The following is a 21,050-nucleotide window of genomic DNA, read 5'->3' as shown; positions in this document are numbered from 1 at the left end:
AAGGAAAGAACAAGGAAGGATCAGCAAAACTGTTAATCATTATTAACTACAACAGTGACAGCAATGAACCCTTCCAGTACACTACAGTCAATGGCGGCTCAACAGGCGAGTCAAACCGAACCTAAAAACAATACACTACATTGATAAGATGTTTCAGTCTCAACCATATTATGGTACTTACTTAGTACTCCCTCTGTTCGGAATTACTTGTCACAAAAATGGATGTATCTACAACTAAAATACATCTAGATACATTTTTTTTAGACGAGTAATTCGGAACGGAGGGAGTAGTACTGAACATTCATGCGTTAGAGCACGGCCCTAAGCTTCATTTAACTTACCTGTGCTGGGAGCAGATCACCTCCACCGTTTCGGCACGGTTAGCGCAATGGACAAGCTTTACATGAGCTACGTTTCCAAAAACAATGATCGCAGGGATACAGATGGCTTGACCTGCCATGTTGAAACAGCCACAAATGTTCGTCCAGGCGTTTCTACTCATATTGTGCATTACACAATCACCCAGGCTGTTTACCACACAGACCGATGTTAATCAGGACAGCGGTGTAGGCCTCGGCAGCCTCTTGGCAATTTCCTGTCATCAAGTAAAATACACTGTGTTTAACATGATTTTTTACTGATACCTCTAATGGGAACAGCACAACAGTAGGCTGTGGGGGAAGTTGAGCTTCGAAAACATGCCCTGGCCATATAACATGTAATAAAACCGGCATTTTTTCACAAATAAGAAGAACATGACCAATGGTGGTTGGATTAGGAGAGTCTAGATGTTTCGAACAAAAAACCACAAGGTTTTCTCCAAAGAAAAGTAACACCGAAAATATTTCAGAATTCCATCACTTTCAGTTTATGCACACAGGCCAATCAGCATATCAATTAGTACTCCCTAGTGACCTAAAAGCTAAAACGTCTTATAAAAGTTTAGAGAGGGAGTAATAAACATGCATTGATCTTCTGTCACAAGCACTTTTGCGTCACTCAACAAAAAACTGATTTTTCTTCAGTTAAAAAAAAACTGATGAACAGAGCCAGAGGCGGACCCAGGCCCAGGGCAGCCAAGGCCTGCAACCCTGGATTGTTGTCGGGGGTTGGGTGCGACATATGCCAAAGGATGGCTTATCATGATGGGAGCGAGTAGAACGTCGCCGGTGCCTGGAAGCAGGATGAGGCGTAGACACAAACGCCGGCGCACTTTACCAGGTTCTGGGCTTTCCTAGGAGATAACACCCCTAGTCCTGCTCCGCGGGGTCTCCGCATGATCACTAAGGCACTAGTGAATACAATGATACTCGTCGAGCTGTTTGCTAGAGGTAGAAGAAAGCAAGGTTAGCCCTCTCCTCTCTCTATGGTGAGTCTAGTTCTAACAGGTTGGGAACCCTTTGCATGGGTGCCCTGGGGGGTTTATATAGGCCTACCCCCAGGGGTACATCGGTAATCTCGCCGGGTGTAGGACACGGCTGTCAGCGTCTCCGGCCTCCGGCTTCTCCGCCGGCTGCTGGGCCCACCGACTGGTATGGTACGGAGCCGACAGGCCGCTCCCGCCGCTCGCGGGTCTTGCCAGCTGCTGATCACTGTAGCCGTGATGCTAATGTCGCAGGCTTGATCGGGGGAGCGTGGCTACAGTCCCGCCGCTTGGCGGGCGATCACTGTAGCCATTCCGTGTCTTGTCTGGTCAACGGCGCACGGGTCCTGAGGGGGGAGTTGGCCGCCTGCTAGAACTCGGCCGCCTCCAGGTCCGGCTGGTCCGGCTTCCTCCGCCCTCCCGCTGCCTGGTAGGGCCCGCCGTCTTCGGGCCGTACCGACAGGCGGTCGTGGGAGCAGGGCTCCGCCTGACAGGGATGATGTCAGGGGTGGAGTGGCAACAGTGCCGCGCCGGGCGGAGATCTCCGCCCATACGGAGCACTGTGGCCACGCCCGGCCCTGGATCTGGGAGGGATGGGCTACACTGTAGCCACTCCTTGCCTTGTCTTTCTTGATGAGGGTGCAGACTTTGTGGGCACCACGGGCCGACTGCTAGGGGCCGGCTTCTCTGGAAGCCGCCCACTAGGAGTCGGCCGTCTACGGGCAGCCGGCTATTCCTCCAGCCGGCCACCAGAAGGCGGCACTTCGTCTTGATGCCTTGAGGGGCGCAGCCAGCCCCGATGTCTTGAAAGGCTCTGGGTCTCGGGTGAGCCTACCCGTGGCCCATTACTCCGACAGTAGTCCCCGAAGCTGGTGAGGCGCCGCGGCTGTGCAGCCGAGGAGCCTCGGCAGTTTCCTTCTTCGAGGGTTCGCGGTGGAATTTTGCCGAACTTCTGTCGAGCCGCCTGGTGGGAGTCGGCCTTAGCCAGGCGGATTTGTCCAGAACTTCGAATCGCGACGGCGGGAACCAGATGGCTTGTTTGCTAAGCTTCCAGGCCGCCGCCCGTCGTGGGCATGCCACGTGGCGTCGAGCGGCCGGGTCGGCCTGCCAGCCCACGCGTGCGATGGGACGCGCCTGCGGGCGGGGCCCGCCACTACCGGGCCTTGGGACACGAACGGATCTGCTGCGGCCGAGGCGGGCGGTTGAGTTTCCCCGCGGAGTTACTGCGCGCAGTAACTCGCGCGATAAAGGTGGGAGCGTGGGGTCGTGGGCACAGTTAATCCCATGATCCCACGCCCGCCCCCTTGGCTTCGTAGCCCGTAGGCCTATAAGTAGGGGGAGGAGGGGGAGTGGCGGAGCACGCGCGCCCCTGCACCCCATTCTTTCCTCCTTCCTCTAGCCGTAGCGCCTCCAAGCCACGCTGAGCGCTGCAGTGGTTCGTCTCCGATGAGCTCATCTGCCAACGCCACGCCCCCCATGGCGCGCTCCAGAGCATGGGACGGCTCCGAAGTTCATGACGACCACATCGACTTTCTCCGCCAGACGCGGCGGCTGTCCGGCAAGGACTACGTGAAGGTCCGCCTCACGCCGAAGAGGGAGATCTCGCCGGCGCCGGAGGAGGGCGAGCGGGTCGTCTTCCGCTCACACTGCCTGCGCGGCCTCGGCCTGCCGGCGAGCAGCTTCTTCCGGTCCTTCCTCGAGTTCTACAGTCTTCAGCCGCACCACCTCACCCCGAACACGGTGGTGCTGCTGTCCGCCTTCGTCACTTTGTGCGAAGGCTTCCTCGGCGTCCTCCCCACCATCGAGTTTTGGGGGGAGTTCTACACCAAGCTCGGCACCCTCGTCGCGGGCGTGCCGGCTCAATGCGGCGCTTTTATTGCGGTGCGGAGGCCGGCAGCCGAAAATCCGTTTCCTCCCATCACGCTGATCAAGTCGGTGAAGATGTGGCAGCGGTCGTACTTCTACGTGAAGAGCGTCTTCCCGGAGGGTGACTGGGTCAACTTGCCGGCTTACGGAGCCGGCCCGCCGGCTGGGAGGCGGCCCAACTGGTCGTACCGGGCCAAGACACTGTCGCCTTCTGAAGCCGCCGCCATCGCGCGGCTCCGGGTGCTGACACAGTCGAATGGCCTGACCGGGCCCGATTTGCTGTCAGCCTTTGTGGCACGCCAGGTGCTCCCGCTCCAGGGCCGCCCTCACATGATCTGTCAGATGAGCGGGCATCGGGACCCAAGCCGGCTGTGTACCAAGGAGATGCCTCACGCAGAGGTAGCTCACATGGTGAACTACCTTGCGAACTGCGAGCTCACGGAGAAGTGGCGGTTTGGCAAGGAGCCGTATTCCCGCGCCGACCCCCCGCCTATGGTAGGTTATCTTTCTTTTTCTCTATCTTTTGTTGCCGAGTTCTGCCTGTCCAACCTGACCAGCCGGCCTTTGAACAGAGCCCCCTCCTCCAGCCGGCCGTCGGCGCCGCGGGGCCGGAGCGTCAATTCCTCCCCGACCGAGCGGAGAGCGACGTGGATGACCCCGACTTGGGGGCGGCGACCTTGGAGGACGACGCCGAGGGGGGAGGCGGCGAAGCAGGCGGCTCGAGGCTCGGAGCCAGCCTCGAGGACTGGCCCGACGATGATGCGGGGGAAGTCGCCCCGCGCCACCAACCAGGGTCCGGCCAGCCGGGCGCGAGCTCATCTGCCGAGCCGGATGCCAAAGGTGGTGTGAAAAAACGCAGGGCCGCGCCGAGCTTGTTCGGTAGCCGGCCAAAGAAGCCCAAGGGCTCGGCCGCGGCGACTAAGCGGGATGAAGCAGCCGCGAAGGCCATCCGCTTCCGTAAGGCGGTGAAGGAGCCGCAACTGGTTTCCGCGTAAGTACCGCCTTCATCTCGCTACTTTCTCCTTCCTTGCTGATCTTGTCTGAGTTTCTTTGCTTTGTTTCCCTTGATCTAGGGCTCCGCTCTCTCTTGAGAAGTCGGCCGCCGCCTCCATCGTGGGGTCAGCGGAGACTTCCACCACCACTCGGAGAAAGCGGAAGCAGAGAAGGCGGAGGCCGCCGCCCTGAAGAAACTGGCGGAGGCCGAGGCAGCCGACGCGGCGAAGAAGCAGGCCGAGGAGGCCGCGCGCCGCCAGTCGGTGGTGTTCGTTACTCCCCTGAACTCCGCGCCGCCCCACCGGAGTTCGTGGGCGCAGACTCGGGAAGCCGGCGGCGAGCACCCCGTCATGGAAAGGGACAGCGGCGACGTCGCCATGCCGGACGTCATCGTGCCTCCACCGCCGCCGTCCGGGAACGCTCAAGGCGAGCAGCCGGCGGACCCGCCGGTGCCGCCAGCCGGAGACGAGGTGGTGACGGGCCCGACTCCTGAGGTCCGCACACCAACGCATCGCCGACTTGCAAAGGCGGCTTCGGCGCCACGCCCGCTGGAGACCGGCGCCGCAAGCTCCTCGATCCCGGACACCGAGGCGACCAGCGCCGCGCCCACTGGGTGGGTGCGGGGAGGCGGGACGGGCCCTCTGAACAAGGCGATCCTGGATGTTCAAGCCAAACTCCGCGCCGAGGCCGACGCTATCAAGCACTGCAACAAGACGTTCCTGGAATCGCGAGAGGCCATCCGAGTACGCTTCTTGCTTCTTTGTTTTAACTCTTGTATTGTTTCGTGGGGGCGCGTCAGCGCACCCACTGGGTGTAGTCCCCGAGTTCCGGGCCGGCTGCTGAGCAGGCGGCTCGGAACTTTAATTAGCAGGCTCTGAGCGCTGATATCCTTGCTGCAGGATTATCATAACCTCCGTGCGGCCGCCTTCAACTCCAAAGTCCAGGAGTTGGATCAACGTGTTGTCGACTTATCGGAGAGCCGAAGTAAGTCCTCTTCTTTCTCTGCGGGGGTGTGCTAGCGCACCCGCGGGCTGTAGTCCCCGAGGTTCGGGCCGACTGCTGAGCAGTCGGGCCGGATCTCCCCGGCAACTGTTCTTCTTTTCTGCTGGTTACTGACGCCTTTCCCTTCTTCTTTTCTTCTGCAGAGGCCAACGCCGCCTTGCAGCAGTAGCTGGGCGAAGCCAACACCGCGCTGCGCGCTAAGGAGGAGTGCGGCAAGCTGGCTGAAGAGCGTGACCGGCTGGTCGCGCAACTAGCGGAGCAGGCGGAGCTTCTCAAGAAGGCCCAGAAGGAGGCGGAGGACAAGGAGACCAGCCTCCTTGCTGAGTTCGCGACCGAACGCTCCGCCTGGACCGACAAGGAGGCGATGCTGTCTTCCGGCTTTCACGAGATTGAAGACATAGTTGATGGTGAGCTTCCCTCTTTTTCCTTCTTTGAGCTACCGGCTGTTGGTCGAGCCAGCCTCTCGTCTCTGACTTTGGCTTTTTGCTTTCTGTTTGGGGCAGACTTCTTCCCTGGTCACTCTGACGCCGCCAATCAGGCCATCGAAGCTAATCGCGAAGGACGGAGGGCGGAAGGTGCACAGATCGCTGCCGACGCCTCCGGACCCTTGGTGAGCAGCTCCTAAGCATCGAGGCCCGTCTTCGGCCAGCTCACCGGATGCTGCGCCGTCCTCAGCGTGTCGCTGCCCAGGCGATCACCGCCCTATGGCCAGACATGCCAGCACCGCGCACTCCCAGTCGGACTGCCGACTGGCTGGAGGTGGCGGCCGGCCGTCTTGAGGCCTAGAAGGGCTCCTCGACCCGGGCTGGAGCGCGCCGGGCCTTGGAATTCGTCAAGGCATGGTACCCTGGGCTAAGTCTAACCCAGCTGGCCACGTTTCGGCTGGAGGCTCAGGAGGAGTTGGCGGTCGTGGAAGATGACCTTGTCAAGCGTGCGGCGGCAATCGCCGAGTACACCGACACCAGCGTCTTCATCCCGGAGCGAGCCGAAAACGGAGCCGAGGCGCCACCAGAATGGTTCGGGCTAAACCCGGAGGACGGCGAGGACTCGGCCGAGGTGATCGACTCCAGCGGCGAGGAAGAAAGCGAGGAGGAGGAAGGCGAAGAGGAGGCGCCAGAGGTCGGAGCGGACGGCCAACCTCAGCTTGACCGCGCCTCCAGCAACGAGCCACGCTCGGGCGAGCCGGCTGCCACCGGAGGCGACCAAGCGGAGACTGACCAGCCGGCCGCTCCACCAACCGGCGCCACCGACTCCTCCGGTCCACCGAACCCGTCTGCTGCTCCCTAGGCTGTCAGTTTATCTTTGTTTTACCTGCTTATCAGTCTCGACGAACTTGTTAACTTTGCACAATTCCACCCGCGGGGTGTATTTTAAACTTCTTTTGAATGTCGGCCAAGGGCCTTTTGCTATGTAAATATTTTTGCCGAGTTCTATCTTTCATTGCTTTCCGCCCTTTTGGCTTTTTCCTTTGCCGCCCTCCCTTAGTTGTCGTCTTGCCAGCCGAACAGCCGCTCTGCGAACTGTGGCTGGGTCAAGTACTTAGCTACTTTCGGGAAGGCAAGTACTTAGCCGATTTAGAACGTTTTAGCAAGTTAAGTAGAAGCCGGCCGGCCGGCTACTCAACAGCCGGTCGTAGAGGCGGGGAGCCGGCTTGAACTATGCACATGCTTTGGGTCCTTGGCCATTTTTCATGTGGGCACCCTTTCTGCCTTTCTCCTGCCCACCAGACAGTCGCTCTGCGAGCTGCGGCCTCTGGCAGGAGACGGCTTAAGTGCCAACACATTACTTGTCCGGCTGCAGGAAGCATTTCATAGTACAAGGCGGCGAGTCCCCGGGCCGACTAATCGGACCCGGTGCCAAGCGGCACAAGGGAAATAACACATTCATAGGCATAATTCTTATCATATAGATAAAAGAGGGCAGTCCCCGAGCTCTTCTCGGGGGACCCGGAGTTTTCGTACTTTAATACAAAAGGTAGCGTGGTACATACTGCATCAACTGTAAAATCTTCGGAGGAGATTTGCATTCCATGGCCGCTCCGTCTCCTTGCCGGAGTCGTCCCTCTTGCGCGCTCGAGGCTTCTGAGCGTCGATCAGGTAGTAGGAGTCGTTGCCCAACACCTTGCTGATGATGAAGGGGCCTTTCCAAGGCGCTGAGAGCTTGTGCTGGCCGGCTGTTCGCTGGATCAGCCGGAGTACAAGGTCTCCCTCTTGGAAGGATCTCGGCTTGACCTTCCGGTTGTAGTATCGGCGCAGGCTCTGCTGGTATATGCTGGACCGGCTAAGTGCCAACAGCCGGCCCTCTTCCAGCAGATCGACGCCGTCTTGACGTGCTTCCTCTGCCTCCTCTTCGGTGTACATGGTGACTCGAGGGGAGTCGAATTCTATGTCCGTTGGGATGACGGCTTCGGCACCGTAGACGAGGAAGAAAGGCGTGAAGCCGGTTGACTTGTTTGGAGTTGTGCGCAGGCTCCAGAGGACAGCCGGCAGCTCATCGAGCCAACAGCCGGCCGAGCGCTCCAGAGGCTCGACCAGTCGGGGCTTGATGCCGGACAAGATGAGGCTGTTTGCTCGCTCTACTTGGTCGTTTGATTGCGGATGGGCAACGGACGCTAAGTCCAGTCGGATGCCCTGCGTCGCGCAGAAACGGGCCAAGGCACCTTTGGCAAAGTTCGTGTCATTGTCGGTGATAATGCTGTGTGGTATGCCATACCGGATGGTGATGTCGGAGATGAAAGTCACAGCAGTCGGACCATTCAGCTTCTTGATTGGTTTTGCTTCTATCCACTTGGTGAACTTGTCCACTGCGACAAGCAGATGAGTCATGCCACCTCGTGCTGTTTTGAATGGTCCCACCATGTTCAGGCCTCAGACAGCAAAGGGCCAGGCAATGGGGATAGTCTTGAGTGCAGAAGCCGGCTGATGTGGCTTGGAGCGGAACTTCTGGCACCCTTTGCATTTTTGGACCAAATCTTTGGCGTCTTCTAAAGCAGTCAGCCAGAAGAAACCGTGGCGGAAAGCTTTGGCCACGAGTGCTCTTGAAGCCGCGTGATGACCACACTCGCCTTGATGAATATCTTTGAGGATTGCTTGGCCGTGCTCCGGCTCTACGCAGCGCTGGTAGACACCAGTGACACTGCGCCTCACAAGCTCTCGGTTGACTATGGTGTATGCTGCTGCCCGGCGTTGCACTTGCCGGGCCGAGATCTCATCAGTTGACAGCTCTTTGTTCACCAGGAAGTTGAGGATGGGCTTGGCCCATGAAGGCGCTGCAATTTCTTCGATTGCTAGGACTGCTACTTGCACAAGGGCGGTTGGGCCGGGAGGCGGCGGGTTGGAGTCAGCTGCCGCTTGCTGAGTCGGTGAAGTCCCCGGGCCGACTGCAGCAGTCCCCGGGCCGGGTTCTGAAGTCCCCGGGCCGGGTGCGGCTGTTGCAGTCCCCGGGTTGCCTGCCGAATTCTTCGTGCCGGCTGCTGGGGTCCTTAAGTCGGATCCGACTGCTTCAGGAGAAGCCGGCACAAAGATGGAATCCGACTCTGGCGATGACTTGACAGACGGCTTGAGAAGGCGTTGTAGGGCGACGCCGGTTGGTATTGCTTGATGGGTGGAACCGATTCGTGCCAAGGCATCTGCTTGCTCATTGTCGTTCCTTGGCACATGGAGAAACTCGCATCCTTCAAAGTATCCACTGAGTTGTTGTACGAGGAAACGGTAGCTCGCCATGTTTGCATCCTTGGCGTCCCAGTCGCCCGACGACTGCTGGACCACCAAGTCAGAGTCACCATAGCACAGGATCCGGCGAATGCCGAGTTCCTTGGCAAGCCGGAGCCCGTGAATGAGTGCCTCGTATTCAGCGACGTTGTTGGAGGTGGCAAAATGGATTTGCAGCACGTATCTGAGCTTGTCGCCTTTGGGAGAGGTGAGGACGATGCCGGCTCCCAAACCGGTGCGCATCTTGGAACCATCAAAATGCATCCGTCAATGGGTGGAGTCTGGCGCTGGCGATAGGTACTGGGTTTCGGCCCAGTCGACGAGGAAGTCGGCCAGTGCTTGTGACTTGATGGCGGTGCGAGGTTGATAGTAGATGGTGTAGGGGGGCCAAATCTATGGCCCATTTGGCCACTCGGCCTGAAGCATCTCGGCTTCCAATGATCTCGGCAAGCGGAGCCGTGCAAACCACAGTGATTGGGTGCTTTTGAAAATACGGCTTCAATTTCTTGGCGGCAAAGTGCACGCCGTAGCACATCTTCTGATAGTGGGGGTAGTTTTGCTTGGAGGCTGACAGCACTTCACTCAGGTAATACACCGGTCTCTGGACTGGTAGTGCCTTGCCTTCCTCCTTGCGTTCTACCACTATGACTGTGCTGACCACCCGGCTGGTGGCGGCGATGTAGAGGAGCATGGGCTCCTTAGGAGTCGGAGCCGCCAGGACAGGCGGAGTGGTCAGCATCTTCTTGAGCTGGAGAAAATCTTCGTCCGCCTTGTCGTTCCACTCGAAGAAAGTGGTCTTCTTCATGAGCTGGTACATGGGAAGAGCCTTCTCGCCCAGCCGACTGATGAAGCGGCTAATGGACGCCAAGCAGCCGGTGAATTTCTGCACATCCAGCAGTCGGGTGGAAACTTCCATCCTCTCGATGGCCTTGATTTTCACGGGGTTGCATTCTATGCCGCGTTCTGAGACCAGGAAGCTGAGAAGCTGGCCGGCTGGTACTCCAAAGACGCATTTCTCCGGGTTGAGCTTGATTTGAAATCGGCGCAAGTTCTCAAAGGTCTCCTTGAGGTCTTCCAGCAGCGTTCCACGCTTCTCCGTCTCCACCACGACATCGTCCACATAAACGTGGGCGTTCCTGCCGAGTTGCTTCAGGAGGCACTTCTGCATGCAACGTTGAAACATGACGCCGGCATTCCTCAAGCCAAACGTCATGGTTAAGTAGCAGAAGGCTCCAAACGGTGTGATGAAGGCGGTCTTCAGCCTGTCGGCCGGGTTCAGCTTGATCTGGTGATACCCTGAGTATGTATCCAAGAAACTCAACAGCTCGCATCCGGCTGTGGAGTCTATCACTTGGTCAATTCTCGGCAAAGCAAATGGGTCTTTGGGGCAGGCTTTGTTGAGGCTGGTATAATCAATACACATGCGCCACTGCTTGTTTTTCTTCAGCACAAGGACTGGGTTGGCCAGCCACTCTGGAAAGAACACTTCCATGATGAAGCCGGCTGCCAGCAGCCGAGGCTATCTCTTCTCCAACGACTCTTCTCTTCTCTTCTGACAGGCGGCGCAAGGGCTGCCTGACTGGCTTGGCATCAGACCGGACATGTAGTTTGTGCTCGGCGAAATCCGTCGGAACACCCGGCATGTCTTTGGAAGACCATGCAAAGATATCCCGATTCTCACGGAGGAAATCGACGAGCTCGCCTTCCTATTTGCTGTCAAGGCTCGCACCTATGACAGCGTGCCTCTCCAGGTGCTCCGGGCCAAGGGTATCTTCTTTGTTTATTTGACCGGTTTGAACGAGCCCTCGCTTCCGACTCCTTGGGGTTGGGCGGCATTTCCGGCTGCTTGCCTGCCATCGCCACAACCCGGTCAAGGAGCCGCTTCTCGGCCGCGATCACAAGGGACTCGGCCAGCCGGCTGGGGTGGAGGAGGAGGCGGCTGCCCAGCAGGCGGAGGCAGAAGGCCGTCACCCTTGGCGATCCTAGTGAGCCAATGGCACTTCCGAGTGGTGTGGTTGGACGGCTTCGCGCCACTGTGAAATTTGCAGGGTGCATCAAGAGTCTGCTCATACGAGAAAGCGGGCAGCCAATTGAGCTTGCCGCCCTTCTGGCGCTTGGATGGAGGCTGCCCCTCTGGCTGCTGGTCTTCGACTGTCGCCACCTGCCAGCTCGTTGAAGCCGGCTGCATGGCCTTGCGTTTGTTGTCGTTGGTTGCTGGCGCCGACTGGTGTCACCAGCCGGGGCCCGAGGAGGCGGAGGAGCTACTTTGCCAGATGCATCAACTTGGATCTCCGCCTTCATGGAGGAGTCGGCCGTGGCGTATTTATCTGCTATGATCAGCAGCTCGTCGAGGGTCGCCGGCTTGTCGCAGAGAAGCCTGTGCTTGACAAGGGTGCCCTCTCGGCACCCGGCGGTGAAATACTCGATGGCCTGCACCTCGTGCACGCTTCGCAAGAGTTGCGGAGCTCGGCCCAGCGTGTGAGGTAGTCGCGAGTCGACTCGTTGGGGCCTTGGACACACAAGGAGAGCTGGCGGGGCTTGGGCGGCCGCTTGTACGTGCTGGTGAAGTTGCGGATGAAGGCTTCGATGAAATCGACCCAGCTGTTGATGCTGCGGGGCTTCAAGTTGTTCAGCCATGTCCGGGCCGTGCCCTGGAGCATGAGCGGAACGTACTTCACGGCAACGCGCTTGTTGCCGTTTGCGATGCTGACGGCTGTGGAGTAGTCGACCAGCCAGTCCTCCGGCTTCACGGAGCCGGTGTATTTGGGCGTGTCTCTTGGGAGCGTGAACCCTTTGGGGAAGGGCTCATCTCAAATGCGGGGTCCGAAACAGGGCGGACCCAGCTCATCTTCTTCTTCTAGTGCCAGGGATCGGTTGAGGCGGTCGATCCGGTGGCGGGCATCGTTCTCTCCGACTCCTTCTCGGCGGCCAAGGCGGTCGCCAAGTGTCGGGTGCTCAACAGGCGGCGGGGAGACGCGCCTTTCCCTGCGAGGGGGAGGAGGCGGACAGTCATCCCGTCGTTCCACTGCTCTTGGGCGGCCGTCTTGGTCGCGCTCGATGGTGAGGCGAGTCCGGCTACGGCTGGCAGCCGGCTCCTTGTCTCTTCTTCCGCGGACTCCACCAGTCGGCGTCCGGGATGTCGCGCCTTGATCTCGGCGAGGAGGCAGATCGTCGTTTTGCCGGTTGGGCGCCTCAGTGCGGCAGCCGGCCTTGTGTTGCTCAGCAGCCGCGTTGAGGAGTCGCTGGACGCGCTCCGCCATCTGGCGACGCTTTTCGCCCTCGAACTTGTCCAGCTCTTCTGCTGCCGCCTGGGCGGCTCGTATGTTTTCCGCGGGCGTGGCGTAGACGGGGCGGTCTGCCTCAAACAGGCTGGCAATGGCCACGCCACGCTGCTGGACCGTGCCGATGCGGCTAGGCCCACCAGGAGCCGGCGTGCCACCCACAGCGCGGTCCATCTCGCGCTGGTAGGCCTCCGATAGGCGTCTCATGTTGGCCAGCTTCTTGGCGCTCTCGACGAGCTAGGCGCGGCGTGCTTCCAGCATCTCGGTGTCGGCGTCTTCTGGAATGGGCGCCGTCAGGTCTCGCAGTGCTGCATCGAGCGGGTCATGAGCACCTCCGCCGGAGTGCTCGCTGTGGCCGATGACAAGCACCTCCGTGACAGTGCTTCCGCCGCTCTCCGCGCGAGGAAGCGGCTCGTCGTAGACCACCACGTTGGTGGGGAACGCGTCAAGTGACGCGGTGTCGGAGTCGACGAGCATCGGGTCGGTGGAGCCAACGGACTCCAAATCTACAGCAGGCTCGCTGGTGACGTGGAGCTGATCGAGGAGGCTCGCGAGGCGGCTCTCAAGCCATCGGTGCCCGCATCAGACGCGGGCTCGTCGGAGAGGCGAACCTCACCAACAAGATCGGCGAGGCAGCTCGCCGCTCAGGCGACCTCCGCGCCATGCAGCGCGTCGGCGCAGACTTCGTCTGGCGTGCCGGGCTGGCTGCGCTCGCCAGGGAGGAACAGGGTTCCCGTCCAGAACAGGTCTCCGGACGGCGGTGCACCTCGCCCCACGGTGGGCGCCAAATGTCGGGGGTTGGGTGCGACATATGCCAAAGGATGGCTTATCATGGTGGGAGCGAGTAGAACGTCGCCGGTGCCTGGAAGCGGGATGAGGCGTAGACACAAACGCCGGCGCACTTTACCCAGGTTCGGGGCTCTCCTAGGAGATAACACCCCTAGTTCTGCTCTGCGGGGTCTCCGCATGATCACTAAGGCACTAGTGAATACAATGATGCTCCTCGAGCTGTTTGCTAGAGGTAGAAGAAAGCAAGGCTAACCCTCTCCTCTCTCTATGGTGAGTCTAGTTCTAACAAGTTGGGAACCCTTTGCATGGGTGCCCTGAGGGGTTTATATAAGCCTACCCCCCAGGGGTACATCGGTAATCTCGCCGGGTGTAGGACACGGCTGTCAGCGTCTCCGGCCTCCGGCTTCTCCGCCGGCTGCTTGGGCCCGCCGACTGGTGGGCCCCGCCGACTGGTCTGGTACGGAGCCGACAGGCCGCTCCCGCCGCTCGCGGGTCTTGCCGGCTGCTGATCACTGTAGCCGTGATGCTAATGTCGCAGGCTTGATCGGGGGAGCGTGGCTACAGTCCCGCCGCTTGGCGGGTGATCACTGTAGCCATTCCGTGTCTTGTCTGGTTAACGGCGTACGGGTCCTGAGGGGGGAGTTGGCCGCCTGCTAGAACTCGGCCGCCTCCAGGTCCGGCTGGTCCGGCTTCCTCCGCCCTCCGGGCTCCCGCTGCCTGGTAGGGCCCGCCGTCTTCGGGCCGTACCGACAGGCGGTCGTGGGAGCAGGGCTCCGCCTGACAGGGATGATGTCAGGGGTGGAGTGGCAACAGTGCCGCGCCGGGCGGAGATCTCCGCCTGTACGGAGCAGTGTGGCCACGCTCGGCCCTGGATCTGGGAGGGATGGGCTACACTGTAGCCACTCCTTGTCTTGTCTTTCTTAATGAGGGTGCAGACTTTGTGGGCACCACGGGCCGACTGCTAGGGCCCGGCTTCTCTGGAAGCCGCCCACTAGGAGTCGGCAGTCTACGGACAGCCGGCTATTCCTCCAGCCGGCCACCAGAAGGCGGCACTTCGTCTTGATGCCTTGAGGGGCGCAGCCAGCCCCGATGTCTTGAAAGGCTCTGGGTCTCGGGTGAGCCTACCCGTGGCCCATTACTCCGACAATTGTGACCAAAAGCCCAGCTAATTTTAGGGTAATAAGTGAATGTTTAGAAAATGGGGAAAGGCCCAGCCCGTACCAATCTCTTGTCTAGCCATGGACGTGGCCCAACTCTGGGTACACCCCTGAATAGAGCTTAGGTAAATCTAATGTTTTTGTGACGTTTGTCACCAACTCTCTACGTGCAAAAGCAAATTGCTTGCTGTAATCTAGGATCTTGATACATACCTCGAATAGTTGTTTTATATTATCAGCCGTTTTCGCCGATGTCTCGACCAAAAACATATTGTTCATGTCCGCGTGCTCCTGTGCTTCCTTCAGAGAGCAAAGCATATATGGTTCAAAACCTCCTTATAATTCATTCAGCATCAATATCCCAAGACACATTCTCCCAGAAAAATATGCACACCTGAGAAGACACAGTGCGTTTTTCATGTAGGTCAGCCTTATTTCCAACCAAAGCCATGATCATATCCTGGCTACCGTGTCTCTGAAGTTCCTGAAGAAAGAAAGAAAATGATTCTTTAACAACATCATTAAGAAATGAAAGATGAAGGAGGACAGATCATTCAACTTACTCTAGTAACTGCAAAAGTATTACTCAAGCAGTTGACCCTGAATAAAAAGAGGGTAACAGAACATGTGCAGAATTGAACAGTGATCACTTGGGCTGCCTTTGTCACGACTGACAAGGCTGCTCATTTGCAATTGTTTAGATGAGCTCGCATACTAAACGTAACCTTAGGCATGTTTGGTTGGGGAACCAAATGGATTGGACTGGTGGTATGCTGCTGCATATTTAATTATTTATAATCACTTATACAATGAGATTGGCTATAAGGTTGGCTATTAGATTAGTCCTTTTCTCCACCTTCTCTCTTTCTCTTTTCCTCCATATTTACTATGTTTGCCATGGAGCACTTGTAGAGGTGGGCTCTTGCATGAGAGCCGACACCCCTCATTTCTTTCTTCTCTCTCTCTCCTCCACATAGACAAAAGTGGTAACATAAGCAGGCTATAAGACCCTTATTATACTTGCTCTAATGGAAACCTAACAGATTGACTGTTTAGAAAATGCCATGGCAAAATAAAAATCTGGTATAACAAGTTAGAAGCAGAAAGGTAAATCCAACCAAAATACATAAAAGGACACATTACAAAAGCGTAAGAGTAACTTTGGTAGCTTGTTGCCAAGCAGAGCAGAAGGGAAAAGATGGTATACCTTCACCCAATATTGTGCTTTGTTGAATGATTCTGCACTTGTTATGTCATAGACAACGATTGCAGCACCAGCTCCCCTGTAGTACAGAGGTGCTAATGCAGCATACCTGAAAATTGGTCTGTTGTCATGACTTCTTGTGTGGTAAGAAAAGCATTTTAAATGCTTGCAGATAACATAAATCAGCTAAGCAGAATGTATGTGAAAGTACAAGATGGTACAGTAATTTTATACTAGAAATCAGTGCAAAGATGTACTATAGCCTATAGGGATGATTTAACCACAGAATGTGTACCTCTCCTGGCCAGCAGTGTCCCATATTTCAAACTTCACTGTTGTGGAGTCCTCCAATGCCAATGTTTGTGACAGAAATGATGCACCAATAGTTACCTAAATCCATCGTAGTTAAATAAGATGAAAGAAATACTGTATGTAGAAAGCGACAAGGGAAATCATTCCTAGTGTTCAGAAAGTTGGACAAAATTGGGTAGTTGTTTCACCTTTGATGTGGGATCAAACCGACCACGGACAAAGCGAAGAACAATGCAGCTTTTCCCAACACCAGAATCCCCCAGTAAAACCAACTACACAATAGTGAAAATGGAATCAACAGGCATAGTTTCTTATTTTAATTCAACTTGATGTTAACAAAGGAGATGCCAAATACTGCAAGGACATAAACTTTGAACTAACAACGAACAAATAAATAATCTAAAGAGGATAGCATATAGCAGACCTTCACTTTCAAATTCTTTGAGTCAGTTGCAGAGTTCTCGTTGTTGATATTGCCCAAGCCTCCAGTACTGTTTGCTGAATAAAATGACCATTTATGCATCAGCATGAGAAAAAAAATGTCCGCTTGCAAGTCGAGTCAAATGGAAAGAGTGAATTCTGGACACATATGACGGACCACAGAATGAAACAACCCATAAATATACATAGCAAACACAACTGAAGAGCTAATTAATGTTCAGCCGGAACTTAAGTTCCGATTGTTGATGTTTTATTCGAATTCGAATGCTACATTCAAGCAGCTCTAGCAGAATATTTTTTTTAAAGTAGCTATAGCAAATTAACTTAACTTGTCAATACTAGGTGAAAGAATGCTACACTTTAGAACATAAAATAAAAAAGTATGAAATACTCCGAAATCTCCCTAACATCATGTTTTATACAAAATATCTTACAGATTACATGTGGCTCAAAGTGGTAAAATAAACGCCCGAGCATCCTTCTTCACACACTAGTCTTCTTATCCTAAGCATGAGCCTAGATCACAACAAGTACAAGCATATCCCATTTCATGGTACGTTTGACAACTAATTTCCTTCTTTTTAAGAGAAAATTGAAGAGATTCCTTTCTGGGTAATATTAAAAGAAGAAGGTGTAAAGTAGATGGAATCATGAGATTTTATTTCTCGGTTTACTAATGACTGGGGTTGGATGTGGTCTATCAATGGACATCAAGAGACTGGATATAAATTTGCTGGTTGAAGCCAGATTCTATGTTCAAACTTTACATACTATTACAGAACCCAGTGAACCAATATTTGGAACTTGTGATCAAATATCCTAATCCAATCAATCAATATGCCTTCAGGGTTACTAATACAGGTGTCTGATAGACCTTGCCAGACAGGTGCACTTGATGCAATCTTTGACCCCTAGGTCTCGCAGGGGACCCCCAGGCTAAGGCATTTCAAATTGTAGGAGTCAAAGGACATAACCTTGACAAACATCAAATGATCCGAACTCCCAAGAGACGGCTGTACTCGGAAGGTAGCTGACTCAGTGCCCCTCCATCATCAACATGTAGATATTCCTTTTGTAGATAATTTTACCCTTCAGACCCTGACTTATTCTGTTTGGGGGTATATTAATTCTTCTTGTGAGAGAAGCCCTGTAAATACCACTTTTACATGTTGTCATTTGTAATAATTATGGTATCAATCTCACCAAATTTGGTGTTCTTGGAGAACCCGTCACTAGGACATACACATCCCTTTTAAGTAATAAAGCGCCCTTTATCGAAAAAGGACATATACGTCACCCTCACTCCCTCAGGGACTCCTTCGCCAGCTTACATACGTGTATCAATGAGACTAAGGTACTCCCTCCGATCCATACGTGTATTGGAGGGAGTACCAATTTAGGAACCCAAACCTATACATAACCCTATTGTCAAAGACACCAACCCACAAAATGCAGATGCCTACAAATTTTGTGTTATTGCTCCCACAATAGCATGATCCTCAACCGCAATAACTAGTATTTGATCCTACATGTTGGTGAGAAGCAATTCTATATTATCAACATTCTGGATGCAGTGGTAATCCAAAAGCTACCAAAAACAGAACTAGTTGTGAGTATATCTGCCTAGCAATCTAACTCTATTTATCATCGCGGAAATTCATAATTTCGCATCTACATGACCACCTAGTGTCAGTGTACTAATTGCAGCTGAGAACTGACCAACCTAAAAAGATTAAACTTTCCCCAACACAAACTCTAACCTACTCCACGATCATGAATGCAGTCCCTTATGTTATATGGAACAGAATAAAATCTAAGAAATCACATACACATGCTTACCAAATACAGTACGAACCAAACACCTCAACAATTAAGCAACATGCTACCGGGCCGCCGTCGCTAGTCCCCGCCAAGATTTACCCCCAAACAACACCAGCATTGACCTGCCTCCTGAGCCGTTAACCGAAAGGCTAAAATCCCCCATCTTAATCCATCCCGTAGGGCAACATCCTACTGACCTGAGATTTCCATACTCCAGCTTCCATATGCAGCGCGACAGAGGAATAAAAAGGATACAAGGGCCAAGTAGGGAAAGTAAGATGTCACCTTGGCCTGTTGGTGAGAAGGAGGCCAACCTGGCAGAGAAGACGAACAGCCCATGGCCGGCGTAGTGGCGCCGGAAGCAGATCAAGGCGGCGGTCAGCGGTAGTCTGCCGTCGAAGTGGACTTCGTTTTTGCTCGCTTGCAACTTTTGGCTGTGCCTGTGCGTCGGTCGCTACCCGTCACGCGCGGTTCAGCCGATGGTGTAGTCAGGCTGCAAGTTTTTCTTTTTTTTTGTTAATTATGGAATGGCCTTCATGACTAGCTTTATTAACTTAAAATCACACTTACATTATCTGTCAAAAGGCTAAAAAGAAAACTAGAAGATGTATCCGACCACAACATGGGTGGATTACACCTGCCATAATTAGCTACCTCATAGGCAACTATATTAAACTCTCTTATTACAATGCTCAATAGAAACCTTTCCGAAATCTGGTAGTAGACTACGACATTTATTCAAAATCGGTGTTGCCATCATAAAGTAACCCTCATCGTTGTTTAATGCTTCGACCAAAGTAATATTGTCTGATTGGACAACAACCTTGATGCAACCAAGGCTGAGCACCAACAGCAAGCCTTGCCGAAGAGCTTATACTTTCGCGTATACAACATCTGCCACATGTTCCATTTTTGTTGTATCTACTGCAACAAATGCACCATTATGATCACAGAAAACCGCCCCACATGCTTCACTTTTATCTTCATTGAAAAAATAAGCATCAACATTTAGCGCTACAGCCTCCGACACAGGGCAATGCTCCAGGTTTACTTGTAGCGCAAACAAAGTTCAGACTAAGAGCATGAATGGTCATCGTTGTTCGAGATATATTTTGGACCTCCTCTCGTCTGACCATCATCCTTCTCTGCCACCATAAATACCAACATGTCGCTGCCACAATCTTAGGTATTACTATGGGACCCTTGTATTGACATTGGAACTTACTCTCGCATAGCATGAACTCAAAGCATTTTTGCTCCCAAGCGATCTACCATTAGCGCCTCGGCTATGATTTCATAAAGTCCCAACTCCTTCCATATCTGCTTGGCCCTTGCAAATAAATAAACCATGCCAGATATCTTCAGCGCCTTGTTGACATAGTGGGCATTGACCACTAGTGCCAATGTGACAATTTGAAAGGGTTGACAGGAAAGGTATTGTGTAGTGAAGGCATCGCCACACAAAAAGATTCACTTTTTCTGGCATTTTCAAGTTCCAAATCTTTTTCCATACTGGATGGTTTTGAGAGCTAGATTGTCCCATGTCCACCTTAGGTCATGTTTGCCATTGAGAAGCTTATTGAGGAAAAGTTTTCCTGCCCACATATCCCGAAAGTTTATATGCCACCAGTTCGCGACACACTCCAGACTGTGAAGGACATCGGCAAAGGGAAGATATCGATTGTTGCCACTGCTCCTACTTCTATGTCTGCTTCTGCTAAAGCTCCGAAGATCAAGAAGGCAAAAGTTGAAATCCCTCGTGAAGGAGAATCCTTCACTGTACAAGATTTGTCTTCGCACCCAGCAAGCCCTGGAAAGTCATATCAAGCTCGACCGAAAATTGAAGTTGGAAATGATGACTGAGATTAATCTGCTTCACAATTATTCTCGCCAAGCTCTCCTGTATGAGAAGGAACAAAAGAAGCGCTCTTGGACCCTTCTGCGTAAGCATTACTCTCGCAAACAACTATCTGCCAACGGTATCGAGAAAGAATACGATTATCTGGAGTTGTTTGAAGTTCCTCGCATCCGAAGGCAAACCCAGTGCTTCCTCAGCGTTCCGCCTCCACCGACCTGCTGTTTGTTGAACCAAATGATGATCTTGAAGACACAACAGGAACATTTATCTTCAAGCCAGATGCACCTCGCGCAACTACTCCCGAAGCCCATGCTGCGTCTCCAACTCCTACTTCGGCCTCGACCATCGCTCGCTCTGTTTTGCCAAACAGTTCGAGTTCTGATTCTGAGGATTCTTCAGACGAGTAGTTCCTCGCATGCATTCTCTTTCCTTTTTGACACTTGTTGACAAAAAAGGGGAGAAGAACATCGAGTGATAGATAAGCGGGTTATTTGTAGGGTGTTTCCTTACGCCATTTGTTTCTCTGTTGAACTATTTGATTTTGGAACTTAATGCACCGCATGTGGTGTTGGAATACTTGGTCGTCATGTACCGTTAATAACCTCCCTGCAATGCTATTCGCTTCCAATTATCTGTTTGCAGGTGAAATCGAAAGCTTACTTCCTTGCAATAATTATCCTCGATTCTTATCTATCGTGCAGGCAAAGTAAAAGCATTTCAAGGAGGATTGGAAATCATGCTTCTCTAGAAGAGACATTTAACTCCTTGAAACTATATGTGTCTTATGATTATATATTCTATAATGATTCTCTTTCGCTATCTAACCTTGCAGGGAAGTTAGCTTCAGATATAATTTCTTGCGATTCGATAACGAACTCTCTCTATCTATCTCATAAATTGTTTTTCCTCGCATATCTCCATTGTGTCATCCTTGTTGCAGGAAAACCTCATCTGAAGCATATCTACTCCGAGCAATATACATGTGATTCCCTTACTCTGATTCTCCTTGAGTATCCAACTTGCAGGGAACTTATATCTCTTGTGGATTCAAACCATGTTCTGAGTGAAGCCTCATGGATTATCCTTCGTCACAAATCATTTCAAAGTATTCACTTTTTCTAACAATTATTTTTCAAAGGTTGTGTGTGACAGGAATTACCTCAAACACTGTCGAGTGCATTGAAAGAGACCACGAATGAGATTATATGTCAATGTCACTAATACGAAGATTCATTTCGCTACCGTCCGATTTA

General features: G+C 53.6%; 1 protein-coding gene across 2 annotated transcripts; it reads right to left on the bottom strand.

Moving 5' to 3' along the window:
* Nucleotides 1-20: 20 nt before the first annotated feature.
* Nucleotides 21-18,426, bottom strand: LOC123180933 (ras-related protein RABF1). 2 transcript variants are annotated; one of them, XM_044593122.1, is made up of 8 exons: nucleotides 18,254-18,416; nucleotides 16,102-16,175; nucleotides 15,866-15,949; nucleotides 15,661-15,755; nucleotides 15,369-15,474; nucleotides 14,556-14,645; nucleotides 14,375-14,461; nucleotides 21-595 (listed from the first exon to the last, which is right to left on the bottom strand). In XM_044593122.1, the coding sequence occupies exons 1-8, from the start codon at nucleotides 18,276-18,278 to the stop codon at nucleotides 554-556; spliced, it is 603 nt and encodes a 200-aa protein (XP_044449057.1). In that variant the 5' UTR covers nucleotides 18,279-18,416; the 3' UTR covers nucleotides 21-553. The 2 variants fall into 2 exon arrangements, with proteins under 2 accessions (XP_044449057.1, XP_044449056.1); XM_044593121.1 differs by lacking the exon at nucleotides 21-595 and having other exon boundaries at nucleotides 14,110-14,461; nucleotides 18,254-18,426.
* Between the last annotated feature and the right edge of the window lie 2,624 nt (nucleotides 18,427-21,050).

This window comes from Triticum aestivum, chromosome 1D (genome assembly GCF_018294505.1).
Source record: "Triticum aestivum cultivar Chinese Spring chromosome 1D, IWGSC CS RefSeq v2.1, whole genome shotgun sequence".
NCBI lineage: Eukaryota > Viridiplantae > Streptophyta > Magnoliopsida > Poales > Poaceae > Triticum > Triticum aestivum.
The sequence above is the reverse complement of the archived record's forward strand: the minus strand, read 5'-3'. Positions and strand labels throughout refer to the sequence as shown.